The sequence below is a fragment of the Ananas comosus genome, linkage group 23 (genome assembly GCF_001540865.1).
Source record: "Ananas comosus cultivar F153 linkage group 23, ASM154086v1, whole genome shotgun sequence".
Taxonomy (NCBI): domain Eukaryota; kingdom Viridiplantae; phylum Streptophyta; class Magnoliopsida; order Poales; family Bromeliaceae; genus Ananas; species Ananas comosus.
In genome coordinates, this window is record NC_033643.1 from 2,053,976 (window position 1) to 2,067,861 (window position 13,886).

General features: G+C 36.7%; 1 protein-coding gene across 1 annotated transcript; it reads right to left on the minus strand.

The window, feature by feature from the left end:
- On the minus strand, window positions 808-9,272 carry LOC109727794 (probable leucine-rich repeat receptor-like protein kinase At5g49770). The gene is made up of 20 exons (XM_020257974.1): window positions 9,151-9,272; window positions 8,861-9,035; window positions 8,357-8,480; window positions 8,150-8,221; window positions 6,878-6,952; window positions 6,541-6,612; window positions 6,242-6,403; window positions 5,759-5,833; window positions 5,591-5,662; window positions 5,380-5,451; window positions 5,220-5,288; window positions 4,737-4,811; window positions 4,573-4,644; window positions 4,336-4,470; window positions 3,764-4,242; window positions 3,146-3,298; window positions 2,854-2,993; window positions 2,539-2,758; window positions 1,707-1,942; window positions 808-1,528 (listed from the first exon to the last, which is right to left on the minus strand). Exons 2-20 carry the CDS (start codon window positions 8,946-8,948, stop codon window positions 1,022-1,024), a joined length of 2,898 nt encoding a protein of 965 aa, XP_020113563.1. The 5' UTR covers window positions 8,949-9,035; window positions 9,151-9,272; the 3' UTR covers window positions 808-1,021.

Consider the following 13,886-nt stretch of genomic DNA (forward strand, 5'->3'; position numbering starts at 1 on the left):
GGCCCGGATCGCGAGTGACTCGGCCCATTTTTATATATTTTTTTTATTCATTTTTGGAGTTTTTGAATTTTACTATTTTATTTATTTATTTTTTTTTTTGTAATATTGGTTGGTTTTTGTGAACGAGTGTTTGAGATCCTATTTTGTTTGTGGTTTGGGTTTGAATTTTTCCTTGAGGATGGTGTTTTGGGGCCCTACTAGCGAGTAGTAGTGTTGATATTGAGCTCAACCATAGCTCAAAATAGTTGAGGCGGAAACATATATAAATATGCCTTTTCATTTTTCAGATATTATAAATCATATTCATCAGCAAATCAGTACGATTAGTGCGATGCGGTACCAGTTATATATAAAAAAAGAGAGAATACGTACTTTCTCACGTATTCTGCTTACAATCCGAAACAAATCAGTTGTTATCATTTCGATAGTAGTTACTTGCACTTCAAACATGATTATATGCATTTCCTGTTTAGTTATAACCTTCGCTTCTGCTTCAAGCTTCTCCAGATCTCATAGAATTTTTAGAAGACAGTTCCCTGAACAAAATTTAGAACCATATACAATTATCTGTGCTTAATGGTGTTAAGACATGTACAAAGGAATCAAAGTGCCAAAATAAATGCAAATGAATTTTGTTATCTGAGTTAAATTACACCATTAGTTCTAGTATAAATTTACTTGTTTGAAATAGTAAAGAGATGCAGATAAAGAACTAAATATGGCAGATTGTGAACTTGGCCATGAAAGCGCGCACTTCGTGTGCACAAAGATCCAGCCATTGTGCATAAATCTTTCATTTTGGTGCAAATTGAGAAACTCTATATATTAAGAAAGATCAAACCAAGGCTTTGTCTCTTCATCAAAGAAACAAAAAAAAGAAACAAAAAAAAATGAAGAACATCACTTTTAGTGTCACATACACAACATCACTTGCTTTGTTTGAAACTGTGTACCAACAATTACAAATCAAAACCAACAAAAAGGAGAAAAAGAGAAAGAAAAAAGAACGAAAGAATTATGTCTACTTCGGTTCGACATTCACTTCGTAGGAGTATCCGCCACTGTATGCAAAAGCGCTGCTTCCCTCGTCTCTTATCGGTACCTGCTCCTCATAAGGATGGCGAGGAGCACCTCTTGCATTGCCAAACTCCGTCGCAGATGATTGTGCCGAATTTGACGTAGTACTTACTCCCTCATTCTGCATTATAATTTCGATTTCTTTTACCACCTCGTTCATCGTGGGCCGGTTTGAGGCCGATTCTTCGACACATTCCATTGCCAACTGCACGAACCGCCTGAAGCCTACGAGCTTGACCGAGATTTTAATCAAGGGGTCTATGATGTCTTGTAATCCGTAGTACTCTTGGTCGTATTGATCGATCGCCATTCTCACTTCACGAACAATGTACTTGCCCTTCTCTATAGGTAGCCTTGAAGATATTAGTTCAAGCATGACCACGCCGAAGCTATATACATCGCTCTTTTCCGAGAGTTGTTTGGTCATGTAGTACTCAGGATCCAAATAGCCCTACAAAACAAAAAATAATCAAGAAAATGAAAAGCTTCGTTTTAAGATTATCCTGATCACAAATTGCGATATTTAGGGCGGTTTCCCGCGTTCTAGACTCCTTTCGACTTATTTGGGTTGCATCTGCACGTCAATAGGATGTTTAGAAGTGTGAGGAGAAGTCGAAGTATATGCTTACCAATGTTCCTTTGACTTGAGTAGAAACATGCCCCTTTTGGCTGTCCAAGACTAGCTTCGAAAGCCCAAAATCGGCAACCTTTGCGTTTAAGTTCTCATCCAATAAGATATTAGTCGACTTGATATCTCTATGGATGATCGGCGGGTCGGCAAGCTCGTGAAGATATGCTAGTCCCCTAGCAGCGCCTAAGGCGATTTTTAGTCTCTTCATCCAGTCCAAGTGCATTCCGCCTTTCCCTGCGATTTAATTCACCAACAAAGGAAAGATTTAATTGTTGATTAAAGAGAAATAAGGCATAATTAGAAGCAAAGATTTAAGTGCCGTGGCACATATCCGTGCCAAGAACTGGTTGGCATGGTAAGACGCGCACGCTCTACTGTGAGGACACTATCATGCTATCGACATATGACCTCATACCGACACAGTTTGGAACAGGGGTTTCTAACAATAATTTATTCCGATTGTTTTGAAACGTGTTTTGTGCTCTTTCGGTAATATCACTTGCTACCTTTAAAGAAATTTCTGAAAAGCCAGATAAAATTCCATTTTAAATGTAAATGCATGCGTAAAACTTACAATAAATAACACTAAAAGATTTACCCCTGTTTGTTACTAATTTCATGAATTTCCATAGAAGTATTCGAATCCACAAAGAACAACAGTTATAAATTGAAAATTTTGGAAAGGAAAGAATTGGGTTCTGAGCGGTGCCATTGGCAAGGGCTGTACAGTCCCAATACCTTGTTGGCACGACCCAGTAGAGTCGACAAGGTCCGTAAAGGGGGGGATTTGAATGCTTAATAACTTTACGAGGTGAAGGAAAAGGACGTACCGATCAAGTTATCCCTCAAAGTCCCGTTAGGAATGTATTCATACACCAGCATCTGCTCCCCTTGATCGAAGCAAAAGCCAACAAGGCCTACTAGGTTCTTGTGATGAACCCTCGACAGCAACTCTATCTCAGTTTTGAACTCTAATGCGCCTTGCATCGATCCTTGCTGTGCTCTTTTTATCGCGACTATTTGCCCGTTTGTAAGTACTCCTTTATAGACCTACAAAAGGTAGTCGTAAATTGCACAAAATGTGAGCAACTAGAGTAATTTTTCTTTCCTGTAAGAACATAGACGAAAATTTTGGTTATAGCTACATTGCCATAGCCTCCGGCTCCTATTTCATTGTTTCCAGAGAAATTGTTGGTGCACTTCTTCATTTCGTCGAATGAGAACCATCTTGCTCCTTTCAGCTGTGGAGCAGATCCGTCATCTTTGCCGCCAACCCCCCAAGAAGCTGAAAATTTTCATATGTAGCCAACAAGTTATTGCACTTTCATGTTCCTTATCTGCAAAATTATATTCAGAATTCTACATCCAAATTGTTGAGAATTTGGATGCACAATAGCTTCATTTATCGTAATTCGTATCATAGGTTTGGCACATTACCAAAAGGGTTGGTTGTTTTGGCCTCCCTTCGAGCTTTCCTTTGTCGCAAAGCATACAACCCCACAACAACGAGTCCGATCAAAAGAAGAGCACAAGCAACCGATATCCCAGCTATAACTCCTGTACTCATCGAGGAACTTCCTCCGCTCCCACCTAATGTATATTAACTTCATCAGTTTCTTCTAGAAGAAAACATTAGAAAACTTATTGTCCAGAAAAGACGGCTATACTACGCCATTTGTCATGAAACTTAGCTCGAAAACTCATGCAGGTCAGTAAACCTTAATTTCTTGCATTTCAAGCGCTTGATGCCAACTTTTTTTTTGCAATTGGGTCCACCGCTTGAGTGTCATTAATGTTTCGAATGAAACGATGACTCGCAGCTGATTCAGCTGCTAAAAAACTAAAATTTTATAAGCACTTGGCCACTATCATAGGTTGTAGCTGCAGCATCATCATTTCACTAAACCAAATCGGCCTGACTTACGGGCTAGCTTTGATCTTAAAAAATTGGGAGCGCAGTGCATCAATTGCAAAAAGTTAAATGCGACCAAAGCGAAATTTTAGTGAAATTTTGGCATAATCATATTTACTTGAAAAGGAGGGAATAAGTAGTACCTGTGGAGAAATATGGATATCCAAGGAAGTAATAGGGTCCAAAAATAGGTGGGGCCTTCCAAATTTGGTTAGTTAGATCGGACCCGATTCTTATGATTTCCGACCGGTTAAAGGACGTTCCGGTAGAGGAAAAGAACTCCACTTGAATATAGAGATAGCCATCACTACTGAAGTGGAGATCTGAAAGGTAAACCGCGTTGGGAGCGAGCTCGAGCTTAGTCCAAAGGCTCGACTCTAGTGACTGGAACAGTGTGCTATTTGTTAGGTCGGCGAATAAGGGTGCTCTAAATACCAGCGATCCTTGGTACGGATAGGCACAAGAGCAACTCTGAGGACTTAGACTCTGATCAACAGGGCAAGCACTGCTGTTACCGCACTTGGCTAGACTGGTAGTGTATGGAGTTACTACCTTTTGCTTCAGCTGGCAGAATAAGCCATTTGCGTATTGAGAGTCTAAGCACACAGGGTTCCCTACAAGTCTGCAGAAGAAAAGAAAAATTAAAAAAGGGAAAAAAAAAAAGAAGAAGAATCATGTCGCTTGTAGTATAAACTACGATATGTTCAAAACTTACATTAGGGTGTTGCTATAGGATGAAGCGATATCGATTTGCGTAATAGCATTGTCTTGGAAATCTACAGTCTGTAGGTCTGGGCCGAGGTTGCTGCTCATGTTGAGCGTGCCGTTAAATGTATTGGTAGCCAACACACTGCCAGGAATTGCAAAAAAGGATGGAATGATCATTAGATTTATTACGGCCGATGCCTATTCTTGAATTCCGAGATATTTTACATTGTTCTTGTAAACTTACACTTGCTGCAGTTGAGGCAATGCGAATAACGACGTAGGGATTTTCCCAGTAAGCCCTCCCCTCTGCCAAAATCTGATTTTTGACAAGTGGTATGGTTTTAGGTTAGAAATTATATTGCTAACCGAAGTAAATTTACTAAACAATTATTTTCTCGGAGAACTTACAGAGCATTGAGAGATGTCAATGTCGAGAACCAAGGCGGAGCAGGTGAAGAATCGAAGGTATTGTTGCTCAAATCCCTGTAATATGAAAAGAAAGGCATTGCCATTTATCACTCATGCATAGTAAGCGACTATTTTTGCCTAAAGCAAAAGCTTTCAAGAATCAGGAGTTCGGCTAACAAGAATTTCGGAGCTTTTCTGCCTAAAAGCAAAAGCACTAGTTTGAAACTTTCAGCTGTTCAGGAGACTCTAAAGAGTTTTGGTGCTTTGAGTCATACTTAAATGGCACTTGGCCACAAGCTTGCATGTGCGAGACCCGAAGTCGAGACTTGGTCAAAGTTGATTTGACTTTATGCGAACTCGAAAACTCATCCTGATTTCGATGAGCTTGACGAATCTTGACCAAGTCGAACCAAGGTTGCCAATATTGCAACTGTAAGCAGCATTCTCAGCAAAAACTATAAGCAAATTAAAACTACTACTTACACGTAGTTGAGGTTGGTTAATGCACTGAGATCTGGGACTGTTCCCTGAAGTTCATTTCCTGCTAAGTGCCTGCAAAAATAGTGCAGTAAAGTGTTATTTAGTACAAACGGAAATTGTCTTCTTTTACTGCCTTCATTATGTTTGATCTCAGATTACTTACAGCTCGTTAAGAGTAGTTAGGTTGGTGATTGATGCAGGAATGTTACCGCTGAATTGGTTTTTATCAAGCCGGCTGTTTCAAGAAGCAACTAGTCATCAATATATCATTCAAACAACACATAGTTGGCTAGGAATCAAAAGAGTAAATGTATAAATAAATTGAAAAGGTTGAACAAATAGATTCGGTTCAATGGTGTTCATATGGCACTCACAGAATCTGGAGTTTTTGCAGAAGTCCTACTGATGTTGGGATTGGCCCGGTAAATTTATTTCCATCAAATAATCTGCCCAAAAAATAATAACAAAATAACTGTCATTTTATCTAAATAGACATAAAAATCGACAAAACGGAAAAAAAAAGAGAAAAATTATTAGCTTACAGGTGTATAAGGATCATCTTAGAGTTGAAAAGCTTTTCTTGGAGCTGTCCCGACAGCTGGTTCTTATTGAAATGGCTGTTGATAACAGTAGAAAGAGAGAAAGACAGAAAAGAGAGGATTATTTGTATTCAAGTAAATTGTAATACCTAAATACTTCGATTACATGTTTGGCCTCAGGGATCGAAATTTCATTTTTGTATGTGACTTTCTACTTCTAGGACCAAACTGCTCATTTACTCTAGGTACGAAATGTACCATTCATGATGGTCGACACACAGTTTTGAAGCGATACATAAGTTTAATGATTGATGCGCGGTTTCAAGTGTGAATTATCCAAAACTGTGCATACATCATGCAAAATTGTGCATCATATGTTAAATTCGAAGAGCATAAAAGAAATCCCGTTCTTCGCAACTTCGGAAAAACAAATGGATTTAATGGTCTTAGAGAATTAGTGAAGAAATTGGATTAAGGTCAACATACAAATGCTGTGTATTGACAAGTAGGTCCAAGCCAGGAGTTGAGTTCGATGAAACTGGCAGAGGTCCAGACAATTGATTTTCGGCCACATCGAACCAATTGAGATTTGAGAGCAGACCGAGTGTACCAGGTATTCTGCCAGTGAAGTTGTTTGAGTTTAAAGCCCTGCAAATGTAAATTTACAAAAAAAAGAAGAAGAAGAAGAAGAGAGAAAACCATTTTAATTAGTCGACAAATAGAGCAAGAATATCTAAAGAAGTAAAATGAATGAAGATCTATGTCTATCTCTAAGCACTTCTTACAGGAAATAGAGCTGTCCTAAATTGCCCAACTCTTGTGGAATGTTGCCAGTGAAGCTACAACCAGCCAAGATTCTGAGAAAGTACAAACAATAATTCCAATCAACTCAGTAATCTGATAAAACATAGTCACATAGAAAATAACATTTTCCTGATACAAAAAAAAAACTTTCCGCATGAGTCGCATGAATCGAAACTGCACTTTCGAGGGGTGTACATTAATATTCAGATTTGTAGGTGTACTTTTTGCAATATATATATATATATATGTAAAAACCTCTTCTAATATGATTCGGGAAAAAGGAGACGAAAATTATGTAAAGATTCCGCTGGAACTTACAGTGTGGTGAGCTGCTTCAGATTGCCGATACTTGGAGTAAGTGGGCCGCCGAGGTCGGGGTTGGAGGACAGGTCCCTGAAAGTGCTTCTGTTAGAATCCTTCACATAACCATGACTCTATTTCCTTCTCTTTTGAAGCATATCAATGCGAAAGTCCTGTTAGTTAGTTATTTCTTTCCAATTTGTATTGTTGACATTATCATTACCAACTTGAATCATGTCTCTATTTTCTGCTTGAACTAACTCTTGTTGTTACATTTCACTTACCATTCATGTTGCGAATTTCCTACAACTTAATTTTCTTGACACCACATTTCATCCTAAGGGATAAAAAAAAACTTAGAATTTAATTGGAATCTACAGCTCTCTTCCTTGAAAATTTTGCTGGGAGAGACTACTACTACCGGTACTCATCTGCGATAGATTAAGGAACTTCTCAGTGGCATTACAACAAACATTTGGTGAGCAAAAAAAAACAATACACAACCAAATTTTCTGCCCAAAAATGGGATTGCCATATTTTTGTAACAAGAGTGAAAGGAGAGCACTAACCAAACTCCCCATCACTGGCAACAAATGCATGTTTAGCCCCACTTTTGCTTATGTTTAAAGTTGAATACATCTCTACTAGAGGTACAACAACAACTGTAGCATAAAGCTAAAATGAGATTCTGAGGCCCAACAGAAAAAGCTCCGAACTAAAGCTTCTTCTGGTATAAAGAGTAACTAGAAAGGAATTTTTCGTACGGCGCTTCTCCTAATGACACAACTTAGAAAAAGCACCTCATCGAACAACACTACATTCTACAACAAGAGTAAATAGTCCTCTAAGTATTCTATGCATGGGATGCATCAAAATAAGAGTTGGAGAGAAACCCAAATTATGAGAAAATCTCAATCCTATCCAAGTAGAAAACAACTTAAGACCCTCTATTGAGCTCCTTATATACAACCTCATAGTAAAGGCTAATCTCGGCCCGTAAAAAGCCCAAAATTTTACTTAAAAATAAGCTCTTTACCAACCGTTCCAAAAGTAAGTGACAAAAGTCTTAATGGTTGGTATCTGGAGTTTTATGTACAAAACTTAATTATTTTACATTTCAAAGTAGTTTATTTAAAAAAAATAAACGAAACAGAAAACATACTATTTTTCTCTTTCTATAAAAAAAGGATTCTTCTTCTCATAAGGACAGAAAAAAAAAAGAAAGTCCACAAATTTGTTGATCTACAACCTTTTTTTTTGTTTTGCTTTAAAAAGAAAAATAAGACTTACAAGTAGTTCAATGCAGAGAGCTGGGCTATATCAGCAGGTAGTTGACCTTTGAGGCTCATGGATGGTAACCTCCTGCAAAATTTTCAGGTCTAATTTGAGAAGAAGCAACAAAATTGAGAACAAAAATAGAAATTTCTTCTTCTTTTTTTTTTGATTGTTGTTGTTTTTTTGGAAGATAAAATCATTTGATAGGACTGATTTACTCACAGTGATGTGATCCTCCCATTGGTGCAAATAATTCCATCCCATTGGCTACCACAGGGATCACTGTTTTGTCCCCAGTTTGGTGGTACATTTTGCCAATTATTCATCAAGGCTTGTAGTGCAGCAACTGTTACATGTTCATCATCAATTCATTGTTAGTCCAATTTTATTTTATCAAAAAGTTATTATTATTATTATTATTTTTTACTATTTTCCTATCTAAGATCTCATATCAGAAAACAAATTATTGATCATCCAAAGTTCCTAAAATAGTAACTCTCAACATATAATTTTCCTTCACTAATTTTCCCTAGAAGTTTGTTGTGTGCAAGTACAAAAGTATGAACAAAACCAAGCAATAATAAAATCATTATATTGTGACAAAAAATTCCTGTTACACCTATACTCAGCTGCAAAACTCATCAGAATCACTCTCTCTTAATTACTATTTCCTACAATCCAATTCATCTTCAAATTGCAAACCAAGCACAAGAACAGGATTACTACCATCTTGAGAATTCGTGTCGGCGAGCCCGGCCCGGACGCTGGCGAGGCAGAAGAACAGCAGCAGGAGGAGCCGCCGGTGCGTCGCCATGCCGGCCCCCCGGCAGAATTTTGTTTGGTTAATTTTCTGATTGCTGTCAGCGTCAGAAAACAAAGGCCTGGATTCAACCAGCTACCACTGCAGAAAACACACAATCATTTTGCAACATGATAATTCATCCATTTTCCTCTATGATAACTCTTTTTTGGATACAAACACCCCCCCAAAAAATTTTTAAAAAAAAGTGGCTTACCACAAAAGCCAAAACTTTATATCCTCTTCTTGGGGAACTCACACATGATCATTGGATATTTGGACTCTTTTGCCATTTCCACAAATATGGTGCGAACAACAAGGAGAGAGAGAGAGAGAGAGAGAGAGGAATGAGTACATAAATATTGTACAGCTGTTTGAATTGATCAAAAGATTGATTTTTTCAAACTAATGCTACACATTTTACTATTGTTTTTATTCATTTTTTTTGGTCATAATTTAAGATGTAAGATATTATATTGTATGGAGTAGTAGTTATGGTTTGTGGACCCTTCAAACTTTTGCATGCATTGATCCAGTCATAAATTCCACCAACAAACGCTTCTTTTATCTAAGTATTTTAAATCAAGTTGGGGTTTAAATAATTTCTATTTGGAAGTATTTGGCCTTTGGATTATCTCTCTATATATATATATATATTATTAATGAATAATGGATTAATGATAGTGTGTTTAGGTGGAGAGGAGAACAAAGTCAATGCTTTCGGTGCTTTGACATTGGATGGCTAGATATTGTGCCTAGACCCGGTCCACCACATCATCCAAGACTCATCCCAAAATTTTGATTTCTAAACTCCTTGAATTTGGATAAAACTTCAGTGGCGAGTGCCCGGTCGCTGTCACGTATTAGTTTTATCTCCATAAAAAAATTCGTTGGGTGTTCATTATTATTATTATTAGGAAAAACTTTAAATATCACTCCTGTGGTCTCACTTTAGTACCCTTTAGTTTTAACTTTCTCTTTCTATTATCCATTTTTACTAATTTATTTCGTTAAATCAGTGACAAAATTAAAGCTAAAGGGTACTAAAGTAAATATTTGATAAACCTAGGTGGGGTATCTGTAGTTTTTTATATATAATTTAACGAAGTACTAATGGAGGAGCTGACGAAAAGATAAAAATAAAACTACAGGGTACTAACTTGATACACTTTAAATTACAGGGTACTAAAGTGAGAAAGTGCGAAACTACAGAGGTGGTATTTAAAATTTACCCTTATTTATTATTATGATACAATATATAGACATTAATTTTAATCAGATAATATATATAATCTGAAGGGTTGTATATATTTATCAACACATTAATAATAAGTATAGAATTATTAATAATTACAAAATTATCCATCTAAAACATTTCTTAAAATATAAATTGTTGCGCGCATGGCGACCATCCGTTTAGTGGATTTTAATTTTTTTTATTATTTCTCTAACCGGTAATTTCGTGTTACATTAGTAACATTTTAATCGTATATAACAATTAAGTTCATACACTTATTAACAACATTTATTTTCTATTATCTCTTTTTATTTGAAAGTACCATTAAATTCTGAATTTAACTTCTTTGATGTTATAGAATTAACCAAATATGAAAAACAACAAAAAAAATCTTAAACAATTGAGACAATGGCCATCACAATAAACAAAACTTCAACTTTTTACAATAAATTCAATTCAAAGACGTGCTCTTTTTTTTCCCTTGTTTTTTTTATTGTTTTTATTTTTTTTATTATATGAAGGTTAGTAAGTTAAGTAGTTGACGTTGCTTGATGTATTATTTCTCGGTTAATAATAAGTGTTTGATTAATTTGTACAACTCTTTTGGGTGTTTCTCTCATTATTTCACCACAATATGTGCAAGATATGGCACATTATTATAAGAAAATTGGTAAAATAGCTAAATAAGGAAAAAAAATAAATAAAAGCTTGATAAAAACACTTCATAAGATTAAAAGGCTCTACATGAAATTTGAGCTAGAAACATAAATAAAAGTTATTTATTTTTGTAAATAACAACATTACATTGATATGTTTCACGATGTTTGAAATAATCAAATTAGTAATTTATAACGCCATTCATGATCGTTATTCTGAATCTCATTATAATTTTTATTTTTCTAGATAAAAAAGTTATTTCAGAAGTCAAGCTGAACGTGGAAACACAAGTGTGAAATTAGGAATCATGGCGAAAAAAATTAATTTTTTTTACAATTTTTTTTTAATAAAAAAAGAAAGAAGAAATAGTAATGCACATGGTTTTATGTAACTTGCACGTATTATTATCATTTATGTGAAGCAAATGTGAACGCGTAAGGATTGGCACGAGCAAAAAAAAAATGTAGAACAAGTCAAAGATGATCAACCTTATTGTTTTTAATTAATATAATAAAAAATAATTAGAAGAATTAGTCATTCCTAATTCACCTTCCTCACCTCTTTTACTAATCTCCAATATATTAATCAAAATTTTATATATAAAAAAACCTTTAAAAGTGTTCAACATCTACAAGGTCCCAATTTTAATCTAATTCAGCAAATTTTTCGCAACAAATGAATAAAAAAAAGTTTTAATTGATCGAACTGTGCAATTCTATCAGCTATTGGTCATTAATTATAAATGAAATTTTATAGTTCCACTAGCGAGTTAAATCAAAACAAACAACATTGGAAAAAATATTAATCAAAACAAGAAATAAAGTTTGGAGGTGTATTTGTAAATGATATATAGCTGAGGGGGTCTCTCACAAATTTACACATCAAGTACTAAGTGCTATGGGACAAATAACTAAATGACAGCTAGTATTAGGTGTGGTCAAACTCCTACTAATAATAGCTTTTGTGGATATTAAGAAGTCTGCAATGCGAAATATGCTGTTTCTCTGGAAGATGTTTGAATGGGCTTCAGGACTTAAGATAAATACGAATAAAACGGAATTACTCTACTTGGGTCCTAATGCAGGTAGAGCTAACAGACTTACTGATATTTTGGGTTGTAAAGTGGGTAAGCTTCCATTTCGATACCTTGGGTTGACACTCCACACCAGAGCACTGCGGAAGGAGGATTGGGCTCCGATTGTGAACCATATTGAGGCACGCATTGAAGGTTGGAAGGCAAAACTACTCTCTCAGGGGGGTAGACTTACTCTGGTAAACTCGGTCCTGTCGAATATACCGTTATTCTACTTTGCGATATTCAAGGCGCCGCAATGGGTCCTGAACCGTATAGAAGCCCTGAGAAGATCCTTCTTCTGGAAAGGATGGCCCAAAAGTTCAGGGGGTTCATGTCTAGTCGGATGGAAATCGATATGTAAAAGCAAAAAGGAAGGGGGATTGGGGATCAAGGAGATGGAAGCAATGAATATGGCTCTATTAACCAAATGGTGGTGGCGTTTCTTCAAAGAGCCGCAGCTGCTTTGGGGGAGGTTGATTAAATCATTATACTATACTAGAAGACGGCCGTTACACGAGGGAAGAGCCTTCAGACCATACTCCCAGTGGTGGAGAAGTGTGATGAGATGTCGAGAGGTATTCAAATGTGACGTTTCGTACGTGCTCGGTGACGGGAAAAACATCAAACTGTGGTCAGATATTTGGATTGAAGAAACCCCACTGAGTACTCAGTTCCCTGAACTCCATTCCAATATTGTCAATAAGGAGCTTTCTCATGCACAATGTGCACAATCTAGCCAAAAAATGTGAGATGCGATGATAACCAACCTCGATATAAATCCGCTAGGCCTGACAACCCACCAAAAATATGTTCACAACTACTCCTCATATAAGTCCATCGACCACCGACACATATCAAATGAGATGACTGCAAATCAAATATTACGTAAATCCCTTTATCGATTTCTATCACGCGATGCAGGTCAAGAGACTCTATGTATCCCACCTCTGGAGCTCAAGATTCCGACAAATCAGAATATTTATTTGATCTCCTTCGTAAAGAATGGCTTACCAGCGGATCAATTAATCCGACAAGGCCCAATTCGAAACAGTATTGATAACTTTTTGCGCCATTACCGAAACATGTGATCCACCCTACGGGATTGTGTTTTCCGTCAGATACCTTTCTATCATTACGGACTGGCAATAAAGCCAGTCGAATACAGGGATTTTCCCGGCTTTGGGCAGAGATAGGACATCCGCAATGCCGGCTGCGCAGAGAAAAATCTAACCCCGTTGGTGTTAATCTGTGGTTGGAAGGAGCGAAAACAACATTATCTTCGAGTAGTCCCAACCTACCATTGCGCTCGAACGAGTCCAACTCCTGTGAATAAGAACTTGACCGGCATCCCTTACCCTTCAATTTTTTTCTTATTTTTTTTTTTTTTTTTTTTTGGGCCTTTCTTGTATCTGTTTGTCGGTCTTTCTTGTATCCGTTCGGACCTTTTAGGAGACCCTAACTGTCTCCAACTTGTACGCTTAGTTTATTTCGCTTAATAAATGAAGCAGGTAGCTTGCTACCTTGTTCTCAAAAAAAAGAAAAAAAAATCCATTAAGAAAAGGAAAATTTTAGACCTTGTTGATCTCCAATCACATTGAGGGCCATGGTTAAACTCATGACATTGAGAAAGTCATATGCAGCATTTATTTAAGTACTGAAGTTACCGAATAGTTCGATTTTCTGTCCAAATTGTACGAAAATTCAACTTTTTTAAGTACCGAAGTTACCGAATAGTTCGATTTTCTGTCCATATTGTACGAAAATTCAACTTCCGACTTCAGCAGGATGGGAGACGAAGTTGAATTTGCGAAACTCGCAAGTTCCTCGCCAGTATATAGAAAAAATTCAAAAAAGGCTTGTTTAAACTAATCAAAGAAAATCAGTACAGATAGGGACAGAGCTATCAGCTATGGGTAGGCCGAAGGTAGGGGTGTAAACGAGCCGAACACGAGCGAGCTGGGGTCGGCTCGTGTTCGGTTCGTTT